Raw genomic sequence first — 25,997 nt, 5'->3', positions numbered from 1 at the left:
CCGACGACGTTAGTCTATCACCTATTTAGACGAACCAGAGTACTATGGGAAGTACAGGGCTTGCCTCTATTTCGATCTCTGGTGTTGAACGAGACAAGCTTAGGCTCGCCCTGTTGAATACGTGGTCTCTAGTTTAGCACGTTGCCGATCTGATCATCTCACAAGAACTAGACATTCTCTGTCTCACTTAGACTTGGCTGCTAGATGCCTTCAATCACGCAGCCATGTTGGCCACTCCTACAGAATATAAAAGCGCCAGAGCAGATCATAGAGGAACCTGGGGGTTGGTGGGTTGCCTTTATTGTCAGAAATTCTTCCAATCTGCATACCCTCAGTACTAACATAGGGGACAATTGTTAGCACATCTTATTGAAACCCCTTAACTGCCAGGCTATTAGGCAGGTCTATGCAAAAAGGACGAGCCTACTCGTCCCTGGCTATTGAGAATCATACTACGGTTAGCTTCCTGTCACTTTATGGACTGCCAGGAGGTAGGTCGGCCTTCGAAGAACAGCTTATGGCCTTCCCTGGAGATCGGCTGAAGTCAACCACTTACATGGTGATTGTTGATGATTTCAATCTGTGGCCAAATAACGACTCTGACCAGGAAGCCTCTGCATTACTATCAGATTTTAATACCATGGGATTCTCCCAGCTTGTTGACCACCCCACTCATATGGAGGGCAATATTCTTGGCTGGGTGTTTTCACACAATCTCTCTTTGTCAGCTCCTGTTATTTCCCCTGTCCCTGGACTGACCAGCATCTTGAAACCTTGAAACACCATTTGTTGCATAGGCGCCTTACAAATATCCAATAAATAAATAAATAACTTTTGCTCTTCATCTCCCTTCTATTCGAAATAAGGTAAATGCCAATCCTAGGTTTGAAAGAAGGTGATCAACCTTAGAAAAGTCAACCCATAAGCCTTCACTGAACTTGATACACCAATGCTGATGAACAAACCTTTATCCAATGATACCAGTGTCCTAGTTCATCAATGTATTGATATCACCTCTAAAGTCATCAACACACTTGCATCTGTGAGGGCTAAAGTACTCAAGATATGATATGGCATTTATAACGCGCCTACACACAAGTGTTTCAAGGTGCGGTGAGGCAACGGAGGGGGAACAGAGGGAAGACAGACAACGATCTTACTAGGCCAGGTGTCATTCAAATTGCGCAAGAGTGAAACTAGATATAAGGCTGGGTTCACTGAGGATATAACTAGACATGGGAAAATGAAGAGACAGTGTAAAAGATCCGGGCATAAGGATCCCTGGCCAGAAAACCTGAACACATATCGGCTTACAGCAGCAAGCTATGAAGACAGGATCCTTTGCACGGAACTGAAATAGCCATACTCGAACTGAAAAGCAACCTTGTTGAGATTGTTGAAAAAGGCTTGTTAGCCCACCTTATGTGTGTGGAAAAACATGTGTCTTGAAAGAAATAGTGTTAAAAAAGTATTGGGTCAGAATGATTGAATTCTCGGGTTCCCTCCCGCATGTTTTCAGCATGGGACAAGGGGCACACTCAGGCTTGTGAGAAACCTGAAGGTGTCTCACCCACTAGTCCCCGGGGATCTGTCATCCAGGTGGCTAGGACATGGCCATCACTTTTGGATCCAGTTCCTGGGGGTGGACCAATGCAGGAGGATCACCTGGGTGAGGAGTCTTTGGGGAGTGGAAGTGGGATACCGGATGGCGAGATGCTGTATCCCCTTCCCTGTAACACCTTTACCCCATCATACCAAGTAGGATACTTAGGAACTCAACCCTACCCCCCACTTTCCCAAACATGAACATTTCATCACGGACAGCTCACTACAAGAGAAAACAGACTAACACCTAAGCTGTAGTCCTGACATGTGCCAATACAATTACTTCCCCATGCGGATAAAAGGCAGAGCACAGAAGCACACTCTGAGCAAGGCAAAGCACAAAGAGGATTGCAAGGAGGGAAGTGCCCTTGACCTTTTCAATGATAGACCATTACTTTCATGAACTTTCGAGAATAGGAAACGTATGACCAGGAATCAAGGCTGAAGAATCCTGTATTGTGTGTCGGAGGTACCAAGGCGGGGAGAATAGTTTGCCACCGTGGTACTGTCCTTGACTCCTACAACAAAGCAGTGCCAATGAAGTCAGCACAACCTGTGAGTTGGGGAGACTGATACCAGACTGGTCTGTGTTGAAGCTAAGGATGCAAGCTGCAACATTGTATAGTGAAAACTGAAGAGAACAGTGTATGAAGCGTATGTGGCAAGCGACGCAAACGCAATTAAACAGCAGATGAGTGATTGAACTTTGAAGCCTTGATACGATACAATAGACAGAATGGTCCAGCACCACAAAGGTGCTCTTCCAAAGTCTCTTTTAGGTAGCCAGCTGAAAGGTGGCAAATGTAAAGAGTGATAAAGAATTGTGAAATCGAAGTGGCCCTGCAACAGGTCGGGCAAAACCCTGTGCACATTCGAAGGTCTTGATGATAAAGTGTAGGAAATTGGAATTAGTCCGAGCCTGGCGGAGGGAGACTCATTGAATATTGTGTTAAAAGGGATCTGCGCTCGACTGAAAGGGATCTGAGCTCCACTGAGGAGGATCCAGAGTGAACCGTGAGTCACCTGAGAGAGAATATCCTGTGAGAAATTGGATTGGATGCATAAATAATTTACGAACATTGTATTGAGAGGATCTGAGCCCGGCTGAGGGGGATCCGAGGTGAATAGTGAATCACCTACGAAATTGAGTACTTGAGAGGAAAAAACATCTCATTTGTTTGTCTCATCAGGCCCTCTGAAGGAAGAGACTTTGAAAGACAGAGACTTGGGGCACGTAAGGCCGTGATGCTAATGATTGAACTGTATCCTCATGCTAGAGAAGCCAGAGACTGTGCTAAACTCGAGGGTACCGCCTCGCCCTGTGCTTAAAAACGTGGGGAGGAGGAGGCCAACAGCCTGTGAACATCCTGATAGATCATTTTGTGAACACTTCTTTCTCTTTCGTAACATTGTTTCCCACGCTATTTGTATTTAGAGTTAATGATTGGCAATAGGTTTATTAGTATAGGCTTTTTATTTAAAGAAAAAACACCACTAAGACTCAGTTATTATTATTTGATGGTCGTAGCTTGCTCCCATTTACAGATTTAGGATTTGATAGGCGTTTTTCCAACTCTTTTTTGAAGTTCAATAAACACCCTTGAACTGTGGTCACTTGTGTCTGTCTTACTGTTGATACGCTGCCCTCCTTATACTGAGGTGCATGGAGGGAAGAGTTATAACATCCCAGGAGAAATGAATAATACTAAGTCGACCAGTGTGGGGGGAGGTGGGACAAGGACTTAACCCATTGTCGAATGCACCTGTAGCACTAGTCTATCTCCCTGAGGTTGAAACCTAGAATAGGTTCACGCCTCTGTCTGGAATGGAGGTCGAGCCGGAAACAGCTGCTTAGGGTGGTAATAAAAGAGGGAACACTACTGGTAATAGGGTTGGCCCAGGCAAGATTGGAGGGCATAACCCGATTAATTCTAGTAACCCCGACTGTGCAGGCTGATGGCTCCTCCAACCCATTGTAAACAACCTCAAAGCTGAAAATGACGGCTTATGACAGGAACTCTACACCATTAAGAGCATCTTAGAGGAACTAAAGGTATCCATCTAGCAACCCAAACAAGGTTGGGTGGGGGGCCTACAATGCCAGCATTAGTGAGCCCAGAGCGGCATGCACCCAATCAAGATCATCAGACCAGAAACAATGTTAGGGATAGGGTAGCTAAAGTTATTAATGGTTGTTAGGCAAAAAAAATCAAGGAGGACATATAATACCAACACCCATCCACAAAGGGCGGGTAGAGAGGCAAAAACAGGACCTTTAGATTCACAATTCTGTATCTAATTAGCTAATGTGACTAAAATAGGGAACTCCAGCTATGAACCAAGAGACAGCCTCATTAACAGTCATACACTGGTTAAGAACCAAAAGAGGCTGCTGCTCTATAAGAAGAAACAATGTAGTTTTGTGTGAACGTTTGCCAGGTCCCTTACAAAGGGACATCATTAGGATACAGGTAGCTGAGGAAAAAACGAAACTAAGGTTTATTTGGAATGGAGCATAGAGCCCTCCTGTCTACTGGCTTGGAACTGGTAATTAGAATGAATCCTCCATTATCTAATGGCCCCACCATGGAGAGACCACACAGGAATGATGTTCATGCTGTAGGCCAGCTTTCTGGACCTCTGTCAGCTCATCTGAACGATCTTTCCAAGGGGACTTGTTCCAAAGGCAAATCTATTCCCACAGTGGCTGATGTATCCCAGGCAGTTATCCCAGGCAAGAGCCAAAGGGATGATAGCAGCACTATAGTCTTCTCCCCCAAAACGACCCAGTGAGAAGAAAATGGGGGTGAACTTCATGGTGTGGCCATGGTGCACAAAGTTAACATATTGTGGGACAAAAGATGACCTAACGACAATCTGAATGATGAACACTGCCTCTCACCCCCGAAGGCATGAATCCTGCTGTTAGGATTGATAATGAGAGCATCGCTAATCTAAGTGCATCTAGGGTTAAGTCATGTTATGATATAGTGCATTTGTATAGTCCCTTATGTATCATTGGTATGATCTCAAAGCGCTGTGCATTGAACTCCCTCAGGGTTGAGAAAATAATGTAGCATATAGTGCTTGGGTGCACTCGTTATGTGTGCAGCCGGTGCGGATTGCATGTGTTGGCTGCGTTCTAGTGCTAAGTGTAGTACGGTGGATGTGAGAGATCATTGTTAATTGTGCAGCATGGAGGGTGTTCTCTGAGTCTGCATTCTGGCTGCCATGGGGCATGTACAAGAGATTGTGTGCTGCTAGGCCAATTTATTTTCGTGAGGTATAGCTGCAGTCTAACAGATTGTTGAGGTGTTACATGACCAATGTAGGTTTGTGTGCAGGTAGGCAGAATTGATCGAAGATTGTAGCTGCGTTTTATTGTTTGTTGGTGTAAAGTGGAGGGTGAGCATAATGGCAGGAATGAGTATATGCATTTAACAGTGGGTGCCATCATTATACTGGATGGTTACGGAGCTCAGTGCACTGGGGGAGTCTGCACAGTGGGTTCGTGGTAATGGATTTCACTCTGGAGTTGGCCTTGCAGGCCTATTTCCGGTTCCTTTATAGAATTTTAGGCTGGGTTGGTGAGTGTTTCGTGGGTTATATATGATCTCTTAAGAGCGTTTGGGCAAGCATAGTTGCTTCTGTCATGCTGGTACAGAGTTGTTAGTTATTATTCCTAGGTAGAGATCACCTCTATTGATACTATAGCACCAGCAATACTTTGGAGCCTGAGTTCGGTGCGTGTTGCTTTTAGCTGCAAAAAGGAAGGAAATGTATCGGTCTCTGGGCCGTTTCTGTGTCATGACTGTCCTGCTTTTCCGGGGGGGGGGGGAGAGTTAATCTATTGGTTATTGGTTTGAGGTGCATATTACATCATGGAACAATCCTGCGTTAAACAAGCACTTAAGTGATGAGGATTGGTTAAAATTCATCTGCACATTTTAGATAATTAGCTTACAGGTGACCTGGTGATAAAAACACCTCACCTAGAGGGATATGCTACGTTTGCTATCCTAGCTACGCAAAGCAGGGGTGGTAGGCCAAGCAGACGCGTATTAATATGGGTCAATGTCACTCTATTTGCATCCATCAGAGCCATTGATAATGGATCTAAAGATCTCCTGGAGCTAGTTGTGGAATTTGTGGATGGCTCCGAACATCTCCTCCTGAACTTGTTTAACCGGCAGATGGCAAGGTGGGGGGGACTGGGCTTTTTGCCCACCTACAAGAAAGGGCTGATGGGTGGAGATTGAACCATTGCGGCTCAAAAAGAATTATAGTTGTGGGTGATTTTAATGTACAGTTTGAGCCGCTGGATGTCATGGTCAGGCTTTTACAAGAGTAACGTTACTATTATGGTCAGTATGGTCAACTGAAAGTAGAGATGCTATGAGTAATGTAGGTCTGAGGCAACGCTGTCTATATTCCCACCATTTGATGCCATACACTCTATGATGCTGATAAAAACATAATTACACATAATAACATCGAATGTCAGGCGCATAACCTTAACTAAAGTCGCAACCAATAATGCAGTACCCTCAGTGCCATGCAATATTCTTTTCATGAAAGAAACACATATCGCCACTGACAGACCCCTCTAACGATGCCGGGATGGAGAGTACATCGCTTCAGCGCCTCCTATGCAACTAACACTAGAGGAGTGGTTATTTTTATCCACAAATCATTACAAATTTAAATTGCATACTAAGATAGCAGACAATGAGAGGCGATTCCTATGGCCGCCAGAGAGCTGGTTGGATTAAGAATTGTCCTTGTAAACGTTTAATCCTCATATCGTGGATCTCCAGAATTCATAGGGGAAGCCATGATGCATATCCACAGATACACCGGCTACGAAGGGAATTTGGGGCGTGAGATTTCAATTGCGCTTACCACTAGACTTGGACAGATCCAGAGCCTTCCGTAAGACCTTCTCCAAATCCCAAACGATGTTAAACATGCTGATGACACAATACATGTTACATGGAGCCTGGTGGCCTTTTCATCTGGGGACCAGAGAATATGCATGCTGCACCAAAGTACCTCAGTCTCATTCTAGGATCGATTATAGCATCACCTCTTCTCCCATCATGAGAACATCCAATAAATGCATATCACCACCCGTTCTACTATCTAGCCATTCTCTGGTGCAACTCACCACTAAGCTCCCTAACAACACTGGGGCCGTCATCCCATTGTGTTTTAAAGAATTATATGTCACTTACTGTTTCATGATGTAATAGCAGAAGAAATGTCAGTGTTCTTTTTAAAGGACATAGTGTCAGAGAAGCAGGCTCACGCTTCACTTTCAGGTGACGACAAATAGAGACAGCTTTATTTGTTGACTTGCATGGCAAGGAAAAACTGCATCCTCTGCCAGCTGAGAACTAACTGCTCTAACCTAACATGACCGCCCTCCAGACCCCCTCACCTTTTATAGGCCAATATTCATTTTACCAGTTCAAAACGTAAGACATTTCTGGAACCCATCGCTAAGCCTTCCGGCTGATGCCTCCGCCTCTTGCCACTACAATTAATCTTTTTTTATTTATTTTTTTGGGATTTGTAGAGCGCACTACAGCCCAAAGGCATTGAGGCACTATTGCAAGAGATTGTAAGTAGGCTTGTTAAGGGTTACATTGAAGGCAGCCCATCAGTAGTTTCTTAGTTAAAGTTACAAAAGGTTAAATAGAATACATACATAGATCATTACATTTCAGCATATAATACAATACATGAGGGTTTCTGGATAGCTAGTGCTAGCATCCGGCCACATACGGCGAGATGTAAGGAAGCAATGCTAGGGGTGCAAGAGTTATACAAATAACATAGTTTTTATTGCTTTTCTGGACGTTATGTGCGAGTCGATACTCCTAATGTGGGTGGGTAGAGAGTTCCAGTGCGATGCGGCCATGGTAGGGAAGCTAGTGCCGCCTGCACAAACTCTCTGGGTCTTAGGGTGAAAATGTTATTGGTGTAGGCCAGTCTAATGGACCGGGGTAAGGTTGATTTAGCTATTCTTTGGACCAAATGGGGGGGTGCCAGGTCATGAATGCATTTATGTGTGAGGGCAAGGGTTTTAAAGACAATCCTCTCTTTAACTGGGAGCCAGTGAACCTGCCTCCTAACCTGTGAGATGTGGTCCCTTTTGGAGATGCCGGTGGCAGCCCTAAGGGGAATTATTTTGTATCATTTGGAGTTTAGAGATATTGTTGCCAGAAGTCCCTACAAATAGGGCATTACAGTAATCCAATCTTGATCCAATTATTGCTCTTGCAATGGTAAGGCAATTCTGTTGAGATAGAAAGGGTCTGGCTGCAGTAAGCAATTTGGAATGGTATGATGAGGAAGAGGCAATGGCATTGACCTGTCTGTTCATAGTAAGGTTAGAGTCCAAATAGACACCCAGGGTCTTGACTGTTTGGGATACCTTGATGGGTATATTGTCAATAGTGAAGGCACTATATTGTTTGTCCAGTTTACCCAGGGTGGCCGGGGATCCAGTTAACAGAAGTTTGGTTTTCTCACCGTTGAGGCATAACCAGTTTTCTGCCATCCAGGTTTGGATAGTTGAGTATATGGAGTTGAGGGTGTTCATGTTGGACTTGTAAATACCAGAAAGGGGGATAAGGACCTGGGTGTCATCAGCATAATTGGTGTATGAGATGCCCAGTGCGTCAAGTAAGTTGAACAATGGCCTTGTGAGTAGGTTATAGAGGGAAGGCGAAATGCACGAGCCCTCGTGGCTCCATATTTAATGCGACTTGGAAGGGCACAGGCTGAGTCACAGAAGACTTTCATAGCCCTTTCCTAAAGAAACAAGGTGATCAAGCACAGGCCTTCGGGGAGAAGTTTTCTGCAGAGGAGAGATGATGGCAAAGTGTTTTATGGTCCACCAGGTCAAATGCTGCGGATAAATCAAGGAGCAAAAGGAGTGCAGGTTTGCCTACGTCTCTAAGGTCATCCATTTGATTTTGAAGGTCTAATAATGCAGTTTCGGTGCCGTGTCCTGGACGGAAACCAGTCTGTCGGAGGCCGAGAAGACTGTTATCTTGAAGGAATGTTTGGACTTGCAGGTAAGCTGCTTTGTCCAGGATTTTTTGTAAGAAAGGGACAGTAGTAATGGGTCTATAGTTCCCTGGGATTGTTGGGTCAAAGGAGGGTTTCTTAAGGAGTGGCCGTACCCAGGCTTCCTTAAGGCCAGTTGAGACATGGCCAGACTGGAAGGATGCATTAATAAAGGCTGTGAGGAAGGGGGCCAGGGTCAGGGCACAGTCTTTAATGAGCTGAGCCGGGCAGGCATCCCCTTTACAGTAGGTTGGTTTAATGGATTTGAGAAGGGCAAACACTTCAGGTTCACTCATATCCTTGACATCAAATGACTGGGATTCACCAGGAATGGTTGCAACAGGCGTGTTACTATGAAGGTTGGCTATTTGATGAGTAAGAGCCTGCTGGTGAGCTAAGATTTTTGTTTTCAGAGTATTAAGTTTCTCGAGCATAGCAGATTGAATGTTGTTACATCACTTTTCATCCTTAGTCCTTCCCCAGTGTCTACTAGCATTTTTACGCATCATAACATCTTTCTGTCTATCGATTACCACTGAGGGGCATTGGCACCCCTCCTACCATGACAACTTCCCCTGCTTAATGGCCAGTCTATTGTTTGTTTCGGTTCTTACCAATCTATGCCATTTTATGGGTCAAAGCCACCTTGGCTCCGATTCCTGTTGAACAGCACTTTTCCAGTTCTTTCCTTTGCACATGCTCAGAGCTTGCTGAAGCAAGTCATGACGACGCCAACCTTTATCTCTATGCATCAAAGTCCCACAGAGTACGCTACTAAGGCCAGAACTAACATAGTGTACCTAAGGGGGGTGGGGCTGGACCCAAATTCCTTTTTTTCCACTAATATATTTCTATGCATTCACTTTATTTCTCTTTTCTTCCACACTAGAGACTCAATCGATCCTTGCCATTCGTGTAGTCTTAGAAACCGCCCAGGTGTAAATCCGTGGAATTTGCATCTCTAAAGAGAGGCATCCTAAAGGGTATATACCACCAATTACAAAAAGTCTCTCAGAGACATAGAACACCAATATATACTAAATGGTTTAGAAACATGACTGGATGAACTCCAGAATACTTTGAACTAATATAAAGAGCCAACAGAGAAGTCGAATTCCCAGACAGCCCTGAAAAGGCAAGGAGAAATGTTGAAGGTCATAGTCCTGGAAGTCACGTGACATGGAAAATCCCTGGGAAAGACACGACTCCGAGGCCATTGAGATGGAAGATTAATCCTTCTCCGTCAGGCGTGATAACGGAGATATTAATAAAATATTCAAAACGTAGCGTGCAGATGTGTACTCCTCAAAACATTAACAACTACTGATAAATCCCAATTCTTAGACAGGGTCACCGCAGGCTGGCTGGAACAGAAACTCCTAAGTGAACCACCCACACTTGATGAGGTCAAAATCATAACGAAATCCCTTTCTAACAGAAATGCACCGGGTACTGTGGGGCGTGCAGTGTAAGGTTATAAAGGACATGCTGAAGAACCTGACAGACATGTGTGATGTTTCCATGCATAAAGGAGAGCTCCCAGGGTCCACCTGCATCGCCCTTGTTAAAGGCACTGTTAAATGAAAACCTGATAAATCACAAAGTGTGCATCCTTTAGGCAACCTTTCTCATTAAAACGGGCAATCAAATACCGACCTAACTTCTCGCACAAAGACTGACGCCTCTGATGCAGCATCTGATTGGTCAGTATCCTTGGTTTAGCCCGGGTGGTCGGGATCAGGCTTAGTTTAGCCCGGGTAGAACATCGTGTGCTGCCTGCTCTCACTCGTACATCACGTCGACACACAGCGACTGGCTGTGATACCCCCCTGGGATGCGAGAAGGCAATGGATTCAATCGAGTGGCATTTCCTGTTTGATGCGCAGGTACTATACTCTAATTCAGGGGCCATGGTACTCACCTTTAGGCAACAATCCAGTACAATAACCCGCGTGCCCCCTATCCCCTCTCCTATTGGACATAGAGCTGATCGGCTGCCGCTCGGTACACCCCGTTCGGCGCGGCCAGGGCGGCACCGGGATGTTTTGGCGCCGCAGTACATGCATGCCCCTGAGAACATGTGAATGAGTGCATGGGAGTTGAGGCTACTGCTAGTTAAAGGGTGGTGGGAGTGGGGAGATGAGGGCAACCCGGCACAGGCCCGCCTCGTTAGCTGTTTTTGGAGACTGAAACATACCACCTTACCACAGCATAGCATAACCTCTACTTTCTCCATCAGCCCCTTCAACCTCCTCAATTTGTCTCTTTGAATCCTTTAATTTCAGTGCAGCCAGTTCGGCACGGGCCACCGTGCCAAACCGGCTCCTGTGTCGAAACGGGCGTGCCAAATCAACCTGCGCCGAACCGGCTGCGCCGAAATGTCCTGCTTCGGCGGCCGCTTGCTGGAGTTTCATGCTCATAGAGGGTTACTCGTTATGGGCAGATGGTATGCTCATGTTGGTAAAACCTCAAATGCAACACGTAGCACCGATTGTGGCAGACACAAACCCCTCTGGCAAACTGGCCGGATTTACCATCAGCTAAACTGCGACCACTGACCCCAGTTACAGTTAGATTGGGGGAGACCCCGGAATCTAAATGGCGCCTGGACTCAATAAAATACCCCAGTATCATTTTTATGGATAGGCAACTTGTGAAAATGATATGAAAAGCTTGACGAAACGGAAAGATAAAGGTTAAACACCAGACACTGCTCCCTCTTTTGCTTTAGCCCGTGTTTCGCTAGCAATGATGGTTATTTTGCCTAAACTATTGTATATGTTCTTAAATACACATTCATCTCTTGGAGAGGGTGTTGGTTCAGAGTAAAATAGCGGATGTTCGAACTCTTAGTCCCCACAAAATATCCCATACTTAACAGACCATGTGAAGGGGGTGGAGACCTGCTGTGTGTAATATCAAATTATATGTTATTGTTGCATAGGTCCACACCGCCATCTGGTGGCTCACTAGCGCATCGGAATTATCCCAAAGTGGCCATCAAAAAGCCCCATCAATTTTTCGGGTACGTCTACTTGGCCAAGAGTGGATACACAGACGGTTTAAGTCACCTGGTGGTGGACCTGCTGCAGACTGGCACAGTAGATGGGCGATACACGGCGACACTCTCCACAATTCACGTTGCAATCGACACGTGCTGCCAATTGTACATTAGATAACCCGTTCTGTAGTCCTGTTCGGAGGCTGTGCATTGTGGGGGCCTTGGAAACCGATGCGGATACAAGGAGAGGTGAACGCTTCCACTAAGAGCACATACGGTATATCCCCACGTGGACCACCCATTTCCCAATAGTGCAGTTCCTGCCTTACCCATCCATGAATAACCATATCATCACGACATAATATTGATTGTCAATCACTGGTGGGAAAGTGCCTCGAGTGAGGCACGTAAGAGATGGGGGGGGGGTTTCAGCTTCACAGTCAGCTTCCTGGTGTGCAATGGGTTAATAGCATACAGACGGGCATCTCTTAATTACACGCACAAATGTGTACACTTCAAATATCCACACCAGTACATTACCCTCCAAAACACTGCACAGACACCATCAGGATATCCCAAACTAATACAATTTGTATTATAATTATCATGTATTTACTGAGCGCAGACCTAGCTTAGAGAAGCAACGAAGCGCTTTACAGAGGAATAAAACAATACAGATACATAACAGAGCGCTTTTCAGAGGTAACAACTAACAACAGAACAGATATACAGTGAAGGGAGGCTGGGACCCAGAGAGACGCAGAGGAGGGGGGTACAGCTGTACAGGGTGGTAGGGGCGGGGGCGTCTAGCGAGTCAGGTGGCGTGAGTGGTGGCAATGTGATGGCGTCAAGGAGAGCATCCTTGAAGAGGTGGGTCTTGAGTTCTTTTCTAACTTGTAGGAGCGTGGAGGCAAGTCTGATGCCGACGGGGAGGAGGTCCCGTAGTCTTGGGGCGTAGGCAGAGAAGGCACATGTACTCTCTGTGGGAAAGCCTTGCATTTTTTTTTTTAAGTTAAAGCTTTTTCTGCACTTTTATAAATGACAATTTCACAAGCCAGTGTTTTGTAAGTATGTAAAGCTTTAAAATACAAAAGCCCAACCCAGATTAATTCTGTTAAATCACATTGATTGGTATGCTGGTACTTATATACTTCTTTTGATGATGGAGAGAATGAAGCTAGAATTAATTTGTGTTAAACCATTCTATAATATTTTGTTTTTAAAAATTGTCATGTTTGGTAATGTGATTGGTCTACTTTCCAAGTCAGTTTTATAAAAATGAGATTATTTCAGTTCATGGTAAGAACTGGTAATGAAGTGTTCAAATGCAGAAATTGCAGAGTTGGCACCAATCCCAGATTCACCCCTTAACCAGTGTGTGTAATGCTGGGCATCTAATTTAATCTTGTATTGCCTACCCTCTCGAAATTGCCAGTCCCTAAACCTTTCATAATTGTCCGCCCTTCAGAGAGATTTCCTTCTCAGGGTTTGATCTTCAAAACAGCCTCAGTCATGGTTTCACTGGCTATAGTGTTGCTTCCACTATAATAGTGAGCATTGATATATTGCACACCACAAGGCACTTATTCTTTTGATATCTAATGGCAACACTATTTGAAAACCATGTCCCATTTATATTCTCATTCTGTCTGGATACAGACACCTCCCTCGTAGCTTCTAATCGCATCCACTATCCATGCTGTCATATGTGTAGCTTTCTCCTTCCTACCAATTGGTCTCCACTATCCATGCTTGCGCACGTTTGCGTTCTGTGAGGCAGCAAATGTGAGTTCTCTGACTATTCTGGGTTACATGTACCTTTTACATACAGTCCTGGATCATTACTACAGGCTGCAAACCTTCCTGGATGATATTGATAAAAAGTCTCCTGTATCTATGCTAGAACAGAAGTAACCTCTTCGTAGACAGATAATGTTGGCCTTCAAATGGTACTTGTTTATCATTCTGATAAGAGCAAGAATGAAGAGGGTAAGGGGATTTAAAGGGAGTAAAAATCCTTATGTTTAATGCTGTGAGGCAGCTTATCAACCTATGGGTTGTGATTTCGGCGGGGGGGAGGGGGGTGCGGGGCAGATAGTCTTGATCGCTTAATTCCTTTGGTTTGGTGGAGGCGGGGCAAAGATGTCTGTGCCCAGGGCCCCAAAAGTGCTTAGAATGGCCCTGCCACTAAACCATGATCTTAAAACATGTTTTCTTGCCCTTAGTCAGGCACTATCAAGCAGAGGGTTCGTACTGCCAAAGAAGAGCGTCCCTTGCACCAAATGGCGCAGTATCATTCGTCCTCCATAAAATGCGCGAATGTTAATAAATTACTCAGTTAGGAGCTAATGGCCACCTGGAGGTGAACTGCCACAGCTAAATCAAGTCAGTCTATGGCAAGTTGGCAACATGGACCTTTCTTTTGGCGTGGAACGTAGAGTAGCAGATAGAAAAATGACTTCCATGCTCGCTCTGTCAGGGTCCTGTACTACCCCTTCACCCATCAGCACAGACTTTCTGGCCGCTCTCACGGCTGTGGATGACGGCTCTCTTGGCTTTACTCCAACAACTATGCTATTTAGTATTGTGACAATATATAATGGTTGTGTTGAGCTATACCTTGATAGTGCGCCGAAAAATAATGGAATGGCAAGTAGTGATGATTAATAAATTCCTTTTATTTTTGTGATGTTAGAGCCTTTGTGGATGACACGTGTTTCGGCAGAGCTGCCTTTATCGAATCCAGGCTATATAGATCGCTCATAAGTCACTGCATAATGCATAAAGGTGCTTAATGTATCCCTCCTGGTACAAAGAAGTCCTCCGTATGTACGAGTGTCGTGACTTATGACTTATTATTTTTCGGCGCACTATAAAGGGATAGCTCAACACAACCATTATATATTGTCACAAACGGATTGGAGGGACTCTAAGTCTCCATAGTAGCTAAACCTGGTGCGACGCAAGATCTTTAACATCACCTCAACTTTCATGGACAAACCCTTTTAATTTAACGGGGCGTGTAGGTACTGCAGCAGGTGTCACCACAAACAGTCCTCACCAAGAATGCTATGCTATTTAGTAGACTGGACTGTGTTGCCTGCGTGCACTCTGCAGCCCCACGCATCACTGAATGCTCCGGCTAAATAATGCACATGTGTAGCAGACATGTGTGACTATCAATTGTATTACACCATCCCACCCACTGTGTGTCCGTCTCCTGCCCCTCGCCTTTGCCTTTATCTTCCAGAACAATATGCCTCACAGGTTCAACACTATGGCCCCGATTCATGGAATTATTTGCGTGTATGACGGGGGTTATTTGCGTGCCATTCTGCCTGCAAATCCCCATTCTTCAAACAGGGATTTGCGGGCAGAATGGCACGCAAATAACCCTCGTCTTACACGCAAATAATTCCATGAACCAGGGCCTACATATCTAGACACACCTGGTGGTTCCCTCTCCCCCAAGATATATGCAATGTGTGGATGATATACTGAAACTGTGCACACCTGCAATGCAATGCTTTGACAATGATAATTTGACAAAGTTTTTAACTTGATTAAACAACCATTTGACTGTTTGTTAGAATAACTACCCCAGATTAACATTGATTCAAAGAAAACACCCATATCCCTCTAATTCTCTCTTTCCTGGTTGTTTTGTAGTGGGATCCCAAGACAGCTTGCTGGAGATCACCTTCCGCTCCAATGTGCTCCCCGTGCTGTGTGACCGCACCACCCCGCGACCGGAGGACCTCCCGCTGCCGCAGCTGAATGATGGCACAGACTTCTCCCACAACTTCAACAGCCCCTTAGGTATTGGCAACTGCTTAGTTAAGCTGGAGTGCTTCCATTTCCTCCCGGGCGACCGCCAGACAGCGGCAGATGAGATCCTGGGCAGCCTGGAGCTCTTCAAGTTCCGGGAGTCGGGCATAGCCTCAGAGTATGAGTCCAACACTGACGAGAGTGAGGAGCGTGACTCCTGGGTGCAGGAGGAGCCATTGCGCCTCATGAATGTTTTACAGAAGCAGATGATGGGCGATAGCCTCGATGATGAGATTGCAGTGTAGACACAAGGGGGAAGAGGGCACAGTGTGCGTGGTAGCAAGAGTGTATTGGAAGGATACAGTGCACACAACAGTAGACTTGCCAAATGGGTACCCACCAGGTTGTTCCCTTTGAAAGTCGGCAGGGCTCAGGTAGAATCGCTCCCACTTCCGGCATGCCAATACATGTAGGATAGACATGTTTGACTTGAGTCTGACTCAGTCATATGAGACTGCCATCTTCATGGGTGATCAAAAAGACTGTGCCCATCCACTTGCATATAAAAGAGCAAACATTCATGGCTACTCAATTTGTTGCTCTCCATGTGTTTTGGACTACAGCTCCCATGATCCTTCACAGCTGACTATGTAAGCTATAGTTATGGGGGTTGTAGTCCAAACCATCGGGAGGACCATGAACTGAATACCCTTGCATCATGCGAAAGGGTACAAACGATTCGTTTCCTTGGGGCAAAATCAAAGTGCGTTAGTCCTTGTGTTTGTTGACTCATGTAGACTGGTTCTTGATGTCCAAGATGCCTCATATGTGCGATTCAACCGCTTTTATAACGGCTTTGTCATAGACACTATGTGCATTGAATGTTAAAATGGCCAAGCTGCCTGTTGTGGGGCTGTGACCACTTTGTGCATTTCCTGTAAAGGATCCCTTCAACTCCATGAAGGAAGTGCTGCATCGAGTGAGTCCTGTCTTGCTCACCTCTCAGAACTTTCAGTCAACATTCTCTGGAAAACTCTTTCTTTTTGGTATTCTCTGGAATTGTTAACATGGGGAGGTTGGGACCATGGGATCCTGTTACGTTGCCAAGAGTTTGGGTCTTTAGTGGTTCACTGCTATTGCTTTTAAACAAAGAGGCACATGCGTGTAAAAGATATTCCTTAATGTGACTTGGCCACATATCAAGTACATAGTTGGGATGCATGCATGTAGAGCTCTGTTAACTCGAGCAAGCCCATCCGTGGCATGAGCTCCTATAGTGGGCAGCAACATTCCTACTGGGGCCGGGGGTGTCCAGCGTGTGCTTCTCAGAGGAACATGGCAGATTGCACTCACATTGCACTTATTGAAGGCCTTTGGGTAGGGAGCCAAATCTTCTCTGCAAGGTATCATGGGAGGGGTCCCGTTTCTGCTGTACTGCTGTGGTTAGTGTGGCAATGACCCATCGATGGATGTTGTGACTGCAGTCCATGGGCCTCATTTCAACTTTGCTGGTCCAGAAACAGCGGTGCCGGTAAGCTTACCGGCACCAATGTTTCCTGACCGGTCAAAGTACAAGTCTGCCTGCCGGAGCCGCTATGCCTGACACGTCTGGCCCTGCCGGGCATGTGAAAACAAGGAAATAATATGAGGCAGGGTAACCGAAAAGGAAACACACCAAACACAGGTTACAAAGGAACATACAAAGCACTTTATTTTATACTGAATCCAGTTACAAAAGAACAGAACAAAATTCAGATAGCTATCGACCCTCAGTACAACACAGCGAACTCCGGCGTGGTTCGGTGTGCTCAGTGAGTGCAAATATTCATTGAAACAGTCAGGCTTTTATACATTTCTCCAGCCTGTTGTCCAGCCTTTCTGCAGGTTAACCATTCCATGAATAAGTTACTGCTCTAGGGTCCCTTGCCAGGTCAAATCTAGTTCATCTTAGGTTTATACATTAACAAGAAGAAATGGTAATAATGTATGCTCTAGTCCTAACATTACAATGCAGGACTTAGTTTATACAATGTAGTTAAGCAGGTGTTCTCATTCAATTATAGATCAGTTTCGGTGATATAGGTAATCCATTGCACACAGGTCAGCAGAAGGACAAGGTCTCAGCTCATGACCCTAACAAGTGGCCTGGAGGCAAGTTATACATTAGCTGTAGAGAGGTTATGACAACCAAGTTCTGTTCTGAATAACATAGGCTACCATTTTAGCTCACATGGTGACTTTATAGAGCAAGAAAACCTAAAATGGCAGCTTGACCCAAAATGACAGTTTACATGGTTTCTAAGGTCAGGACCTTGCAATGCGAGTTTATTCACATGTAGTTTATAAGCAGCTTGTTAGCAGCTTGGCGTAGGCCAATATACATATATTCATAGCAATAGGAGGCACAATATAATTTCTAGTTTGACAAACCCTCCTTTTGGCCTATGCCAAGTGCTAAACTACTTCTGATCTCCCTGCAAATAACTCCATGTGTCATCGTCCATACACCCTGAATAGCTGTCAGAAATATCTATCGCCATTAGATCTTTTACTAAGATCTCTTTCAGTACATACTCCTTAGAGGTTTTATCCGGGGCATGCACTTTATGTCCTATTGTACCTATCGCGTGAGTGCAACATCCCCCTAGCATTGAACATATACTTGGTAGACATTGGATACAACAACAAAGAAATAGCAGAATTCCCAAAATAATCAGCAAGACTGAAAGCACTTTCCAACCCCAAGACCGCAAGAAGTCCCAGAACCAAGCGCTAAAATCCCAATTTCCCTCGGGAACATGCACTTCTGAACTAAGAATGTGCAGATTCTGTATTGCCTTAAAAATAGTTGGGGAGGAATCCGGTACGAAAACACAGCAAGCGGACCCCACTAGTTTACATACTCCACCACGTTCAGCCAGAATGACATCTAATGCCATCCGGTTCTGAAGCGCTACCAATCTGATGGCTTTCTGCTCTAAAGTCATATTATAGAGTATATCTGCGGTCCAGTTGATGGTTCTCTCCAGTACTCTCGCTAGTTTGCTGATATCCTCGGAATTCGCTATCTGCCCAAAGAATGGAAGGAATGATTTCGCTACATCTCCTAAAACCTGTGCTGGAGTGTCGCCATTTTCGTCCCGCCGTGGACGAGCCTTCGAAACCTCTACAGTACTTGCTATAAACACCCCAAGTAACAGGATTCCTAGATAACAAGTTCCCTGCCAATCCCTGGGCAACCAAGGAAATGCTACATTACCGCAAACAAAATAGATAGGTTCACCTACATACAAAGGTCTGTCTTCCCCAGTCAAATTTGCAACGTTGGCACAACCTTTAAAATCTCCCATTGACCAGGTGCCATTCCTCTGGATGCAGAAAGAAACTGAATCGGGGCTATGGTTAACAGTATAAGAAGGAGGCACGGCATCCTTATTGCCTATCGGAGCCATTTTAAAGGAAATCAAAGATTGGAAAGGACGAGACAGTCCTGATAGAAGCAATATTGAGCTGACTCCTATTTGCGAAAAGCGAGCATCCCAGGGGAGTCAGAACACGTTTCTGAAAACTATTCAAATTAGTGCCATCAAGGTTCCCCGAGATGCTATCGTTCCATCGGCCAAAGAACAGTGCTCTAAGTGAAGCATAACAAGCAGTTGTCAAAGGTAAAGGGTGAATATACCAACCTAGCCCCTTATCCCCATGTTGCGGTAAATGCGAGCAGATCCAACAATTGGTTCTGTTAAAGATTGCATGGGTAGCATTCATAATTACAAGTAGAGTGTTATTTTGATAATTCCGTCTATGCAAAAGATCTCTAGGTGACAAGGTATGTAGTTGCACAGAAGGAGTGGGAACAACAGTTATATTTTCAACAGGTAGGAAATCATTCAAAGGGTACATTCTCTCCAAATACCAAAACCCACAACCAACAGTTACTAAAAGTCCCGTGATTATCACCAGTAGACAACAAAACGTTTTCGGGGCCCCCATAAATATCTGCTCATTGTCTCTCCTAGTCACATTTTTGTCCAAAAGTTCAGTACGAACGGTAGCGGATGCGGGCATTGTCGTCTTCAATCGAGAAACACCAATTGTTCGTTTGCTGGCGACTCCGGTCGCGCGTCTTCTTAATGTCTTTTCCCACAACCCTTAGCCAGCAGAACCCTTTATGCAATTGGGCCAAAAAAAGGCAAGCCCTCAAATTCTTTCAATTGTACAGCAAGAGCCGTATTGCAAACCTATCTCCTTGGGTGGAGATTATACTTCACAGTTTGCGGTGCAAAAGAATCAGCAGACAGGATGTCGTCACTTCCCACAGGAGGTGGCGAGTGAACGGAAGTTGGATCAGAAGATGAATGATCCACAAACGATGCAGTGGGAGAGCAAGGAGGCAAGATGGCCGTTTTGTCGGGCCTTACAACTTCCGGAACGGCCTCCGATACTCTCTCTCCACCGTCTGCCGTTTCGGGTACGTTGGTTTCAATGTCGGAAAGGGGTTCTGCGTCTTCTGTATCGTATGGCACTGGGTGTGGGATCCGTTTGGTGTGGCTGCCGTGGATCCAGTGGCGACGTCCTCCTACCCGCACCGCAGTCTGAGTGACCAGGAGCACCTGGTAGGGGCCCCTCCAACGTGGTGCGAGGCAAGACGCTCTATCGAAGGATTTAACGAGGATCCAATCCCCTGGTCGTAGACTGTGACCGGGGCCCTCGGACCTCACCGGCAATGCCTCTCGGACCTGGTGATAAATTGAAAACAGGTTTTTAGTCAATTGGTTACAATAGTCTGAGAGAAGTACATTTTCTACATCGCGCAATGCACAGCTTTTAGGCAAACCCCAAATATTAGCAGGTCTCCCCATTACCACCTCAAATGGAGAGAGCCCAGTCTTAGTTTGAGGGGTTGTCCGCATTGAAAGTAACACAATCGTTAAGGCGTCCGGCCATTTTAGTTTGGTGCCGGCACACGTCTTAGCGAGCTTGTTTTTTATGATACCATTGTGTCTTTCCACTAATCCGGCGCTCTGAGCATGTCTGGCCGAATGGAATCGTTTGTCAATTTGCAATGCCGTACATATCTGTAGAATTACAGCAGCGATAAAATGCGGACCATTATCCGACCAGATAACTCTCGGCAAACCGAACCGTGGGAATAATTCCTTTAACATGGTCTTTGCAGTGGTCATGGCTGTAGCGTCTTTAACAGGGAAAGCCTCGGCCCACTTACTAAAGGCGCAAATGACCACAAGGACATATTTTAGATCGTTACATCGCTCCATTTCAATAAAGTGAAAGTGAATCACTTCAAACGGGACAGAAGGATGCCCAAAGCTACCTCTTGGAGTTGCTGTCCCCTTTCCCACATTGTGTTGTAGGCAAATCATGCAATTCTGGACATAATGCTGGGCAATTTTTGAAATCTTATCATTTACCCAGACTTTCTCTAACATTCTCGTGATCTGTTGAGCGCACACATGTGTGGGACCGTGTGCCATGGTAACCATCATTACTATATAGGCATTAGGAAGCAACCATTTCCCTTCAACCATGTCCACCCAACACCCATCATCATCGAGTTTCCCCAAGTCCTCAGCCCACCTCTTGGATTCTTCTAATGTGGCATCGGCTTGGATATCCCGTACAGATCCAACACCCTCATCCATTGCATAGGCATCTACAGTCTCCCTTGAAACATACATCTCCGTGAAGAGATCAGAGGCAGTTTGTCTAGCTATTTGATCAGCGAAAGCATTCCCTTTCCCTACATCATCTATAATCTTGCGATGTGCTGCGCACTTAATGATTGCTAACTGACTAGGGAGCGCAAGCGCTGAAAGCAATTGTACTATCAGGGAGCCATGTTGGATCTTGGTTCCATGCGAAGTTAAAAACCCTCTCTCTGACCAAAGTCTCCCAAAGTTGTGAGCCACCCCAAAGGCATACTGGCTATCAGTATATATGTTTACTGTTAGCCCTTCGGAAAGCTCACAAGCTCGAGTCAATGCTATAATCTCTGCGGCCTGCGCAGAGTTATGCGTAATTCTCTTGGTCTCCACAACCATACTCAATGTAGTGACTGCATAAGCAGCTGTGGATGTACCATCCAGTAGTTTGAAGCAGGAGCCATCACAAAACAGCTCACCTTGTGGGTTATCCAAAGGAGTGTCCCTCAAATCAACTCTGCCTTTTGTATCTTGTTCAGTAGTATACAGGCAGTGATGTGACTCTTCGTCACCGCAAACAGTATTTTGCGGGAAAGGTAGGAGTTCAGCCGTATTAAGAACGCAGCACCTCCTAATTTGAATGTGGGGAGCAAACAAGATTAATCCATATCTTGTGAGTCGTGCGGAAGTGAGGTGTTGCGTTTGGGTTTTGTTCTATAGAATACCTACAGAGTGAGGCACCATCAGGGTTAAATCATGGCCTAGGACCATTCCCTCACTCTGTTTTACAGACGCAGCAGCAGCAGCGACAGCGCGCAAACATCTTGGCAAAGCGCATGCAACAGGATCAAGGGCGGAAGAGTAGTAACCACATGGCCTATTCTTCCCTCCATGTTCCTGCGTTAATACAGCCAAAGCACATCCATCGCATTCATGCACAAACAACACAAAGGCCTTCTCATAGTTCGGTGAGCCCAAAACTGGCACCGAACATAATGCAGTCTTGAGCAACTCGAATGAATGTTGATGCTCCGTATTCCATGGCAATGGCGAAGAAATACCCTTCTTCGTCAAGGCCAACATCGGTTTTATCACTAGTGAGAAGTTTGGGATCCATAACCTACAGTAAGAAGCCATACCTATCAAGGCTCTGACTTCCTTTTGTGTATTTGGGACAGACATGCCAGAAATGTGTTTTATTCTTTCAGGTGTCAATCTTCTTTCCTCCTTTGACAGGAGATAGCCTAAATAGGCGACATCCTGGCAACAATATTGAAACTTTTTGAGCGAAGCTTTGTGACCATGCTTAGCTAGATGGATGAGCAACAACACAGTGCCCTCTTTACAAGAGCTCTGAGTCAGCGGCTAAAAGCAAATCATCAACATATTGAAGCAACGTACACGTAGGGGGCAAAACCAAGGGTATCAAGCTGCTCTTTCAAAGCCCTACTATAAATACTAGGACTCTCAGTATAACCTTGAGGTGCACGAGTAAATGTGAAATAGCGTCCCCCTAAGGTGAACGCGAACAAGTATCTACTATCCTCATGTATAGGAATACTGAAGAAAGCATTCTTTAGGTCCACAACACTGAAGAGAGTAGCCGTAGCTGGAATCAAGGTTAATATTGTCGTCACATCAGGCACAATTGGAAATTACGGAGCGACGACTTTATTAATGGCACGTAAATCAATTATAAAACGAAATGGAATTGCATTATCACCTTTTTTGTACACGGGTAAAATCGGACTATTGCACAAACTTCCTGCAATCTCCTCAATCACCCCACGATGCACAAAATCAGAAACAATGCTCTTCAAAGCTCGCTCGCCTTCAACTGAGATCTTATACTGTGGAATACGGGGCAGCTTAATTCCATGTTTCAAAACTATTTTAACAGGCTCAATCTGCAAAACACCGACATCATTGTCATCAACTGCCCACAAACACTCTGGTACATTACTGAATTCTGGCGGCAAAGGTCTAGTCAAGAATTGCGAAACAGAAAATTGCTGTGGTGAAATCGTCAAACGCACTCCATCAGAAGAACAATGAATTACCACATTTAATTCCTTCAACAGATTCAACCACAGCAAATTCTCTCCACAATTCGAGGTCAAGAGAAATGGACAGTGGTCCGTAAAGGGACCCAAAGAAATAGGTACCGGTGAAGAAACCGGACAAAGAACTGGTGTGCCAGAAAACCCTACAGAAACATTGGTTTGCCCTGACAGTGGAATGTTTGGAACCCGAGAATGATCAATGATTAGGATTAGGGAGGCGGTGAAGAGCCAGGAATGAGAGTCGGGCACAAGGGGCTCATAGTTTTGGTCAAAGACTTTTATTAAAATAAAAAGGGGTGGGCAAAAAAGCCTCTCTGTCCCTGCTCTAGAGGTGCTCCCCTTCCTAACACCAAAACTAAGGATCTGTCCGTGGTCAGAATGTCTAAAATAAAGCATCCTTTGTCCAAAGTACTATTCTGGCCCTCACATTCTAATAAAACAACTCTAAGCTGAAAAGGTATAATGTCTTTGTCCTTTAGTGGTGAATACATGTTCAAAAAGGAAATGTGTAACTTTAGCACAACATTTCCAAAAGGATAGAGCTCCTGGTTCCAGAGGGTGGCTCCCTTCCACTGGATTTCTCTTCCTTGTTTGTCTTTAGGAATGTCAGTTCCCTGAATCCCTCCTTTTCAATGACACAACTAGAATAAAATAAGGTGGTTTGAATCTTTGTCTTGTTAGGACACCTGGTGTTTTTCCTGCCATGCTTTTCCTGTCCTCTCTTGTATTTCCAAAACCTTTTCCTGATGTACTTTTATCAGGACTTCTTGGCTTGTCTTTCTCTTAGACACTGTTCATCTTGACTATGCCTGGTATACCTTCCTAACAGGGCTTTTCCACATACACATGCTCATAACTTGTGTCCACCTGGTACACTCTCCTGCCAGGTTTTTTTTTTAATGAACGTACTCTCAATTGCCTGGTGTACTCCCCTGCCAGGTCTTTTGATTCAAGCCAACACGTGCAGTCTATAGCTGCCTGGTATACTTTCCTGCCAGTGCTTTTCTGACATGGACTTTGCTCCCACCTCCAAGTTTGATAGTTCACCTGTTCTACTCTTCCATCTGCCTGGTACATTCTTCAGCCAGGGCTTTTCTAATCTGTATTTCATATACATTTACCCACTTGAAGGTTTCTTATTGTGGTTTTGTTTTCCCCTTTAAGTGATTCTTGTCCACTTGCTTGCTTTTGTGTGCTTTATTAACAAATGCTTGCATTTGGCATAATTCCATACACCCCGGTGTCCCTGCTTCCCTTTTGGGGGACACACTGGTTCTTTGTGGCATTCTCTGTGTCTCCTGCTGTAAACCTGCAGCATTTGTTCAGCGTCTTCTCCTTGTTCGCTGCCTCGGCTTCTTGGCTTTTCTCGTGGTCCCCACTGGACTTCTTGGTGCACCTCTGGCTTTGCTGCGGTAGAGGCTTCTGTTGGCTTCTGGTGTCCCTGCGGCATGTTCTTGCTTCTGAATGTTCACAACAGCTAGAGCGTTGTTTTCGCTCCTGGCCTTCCTTGCTCCACTTTGCTTGACTCATCTCCCTCGTCTCAGTATTTTGGTGTTTCTGGGAATTGAAGTCCATTTCTGACGATTTGTATATAGAGTCCAGATCGATGTTTTCAATGTTGTTGGAGGATTTGTAGCTATAGTCTGAAAAAAAGGTTTTCTTGAGTTTTGAAAGGCAGACCAGATTTGATGGGGTTCGCCTTCAGTTTTTATAAACAGACATTCAGTACTCTTCCTAGGTGGGGAAGGGGAGACATGACAATATGCCATGAAGGCACAGGGCATGGATGAGGCATCTTCTGAACAACAAGAGGTATACCAAGTCTCATCTGATGATGCCATGGCACTCTCCCGGAGGTTGTTCCGCCCGCCCATGTGATCATCCCTCATATTGCTGCCCCCAGGGTCAGGATCAGGATCAGGTAGTGGCTGCCGTGCCCTGGTCACATGGGGAGAGGTCACCACTGGGAAAGGAGTGATGACACCATCGGATTCTTCACAGGGCACTGGTTGATCTTTGAGCTGGTGGTTAATGGTATGCATAGTTGGTCCATTCAGCACCTGGGCAGGCCATACCCTCAGAGTTTCACATGAAAAAGTTTAAGAACGCACCTGTGACCCCATGCAATTTGGAACAGCTCCAGGGTGCTAAAGGCATCCATAATAGGTTGCCTCTGTAATCTCCATCCTGGTGTTCCGCTCTGACAGTTCATTTCAGCTCAAATATCTGCAGATAACACCATGCCTAAAGGGTATAAAATCTGTAGGACTGACCGCATTGGTAAAAGAGGGGGAGGGGTGGACTCATTGTTAAGGAACAATTTGATTATCATCCCATCTATACTCCACACCTGGAGGGATGTGGAAACTTGATGCTTTAAATGAGTTAGCCATAATGTTTCCCTGACCATACTCCTTCTTTACAAACCCCTGCAGATTCTACCTTTGTTCGAGGAACAATTCTTCGCTCTCCTGAATAACACCATAAAAGCCAATTGCCCTGCAATTTTGTTGGGTGATTTCAACCTGTGGGCCAATGAACTGATTGATATCAAGGCACTATCCCTACTGTCCGCTGTAGCAGCCATTGGGTTCTCGCAAATGGTAAAAACCCGAACTCGCCAAAGCGGTCATAACCTTGACTGGATCCTGACCCGAAACTTATCTAATAATTATGTCCACACCCAGACGTGCCCTTAGTCTGACCACTCTCTTGTCAACCTCAATACATTGGTACCTACAGCTCCCCTCAGACTTAATAGCAACCCACGGACTGGGATAAACTGTAGGAACCTTAAAAACATCTTGCCTACTGAGTTCA

General features: G+C 45.3%; 1 protein-coding gene across 4 annotated transcripts in view; it reads left to right on the top strand.

Annotated features, from left to right (window-relative positions):
* The window catches only part of NOS1AP (nitric oxide synthase 1 adaptor protein), a 1,516,567-nt gene that overhangs the window by 1,219,941 nt on the left and 270,629 nt on the right, over positions 1-25,997 (top strand). For 2 of the 4 annotated variants that reach the window (XM_069641481.1, XM_069641480.1), the window contains exon 10: positions 15,353-15,502. In XM_069641481.1, coding sequence (XP_069497582.1) covers positions 15,353-15,502 — 150 coding nt within the window. Of the gene's footprint in view, positions 1-15,352; positions 16,503-25,997 lie in introns of those variants that run through there. The other 2 variants (XM_069641483.1, XM_069641482.1) reach the window with 1 other exon arrangement.

Source organism: Ambystoma mexicanum, chromosome 1q, assembly GCF_040938575.1.
Source record: "Ambystoma mexicanum isolate Mex_15411 chromosome 1q, UKY_AmexF1_1, whole genome shotgun sequence".
NCBI classification, from domain to species: Eukaryota; Metazoa; Chordata; class Amphibia; order Caudata; family Ambystomatidae; genus Ambystoma; species Ambystoma mexicanum.
The sequence above is the reverse complement of the archived record's forward strand: the minus strand, read 5'-3'. Positions and strand labels throughout refer to the sequence as shown.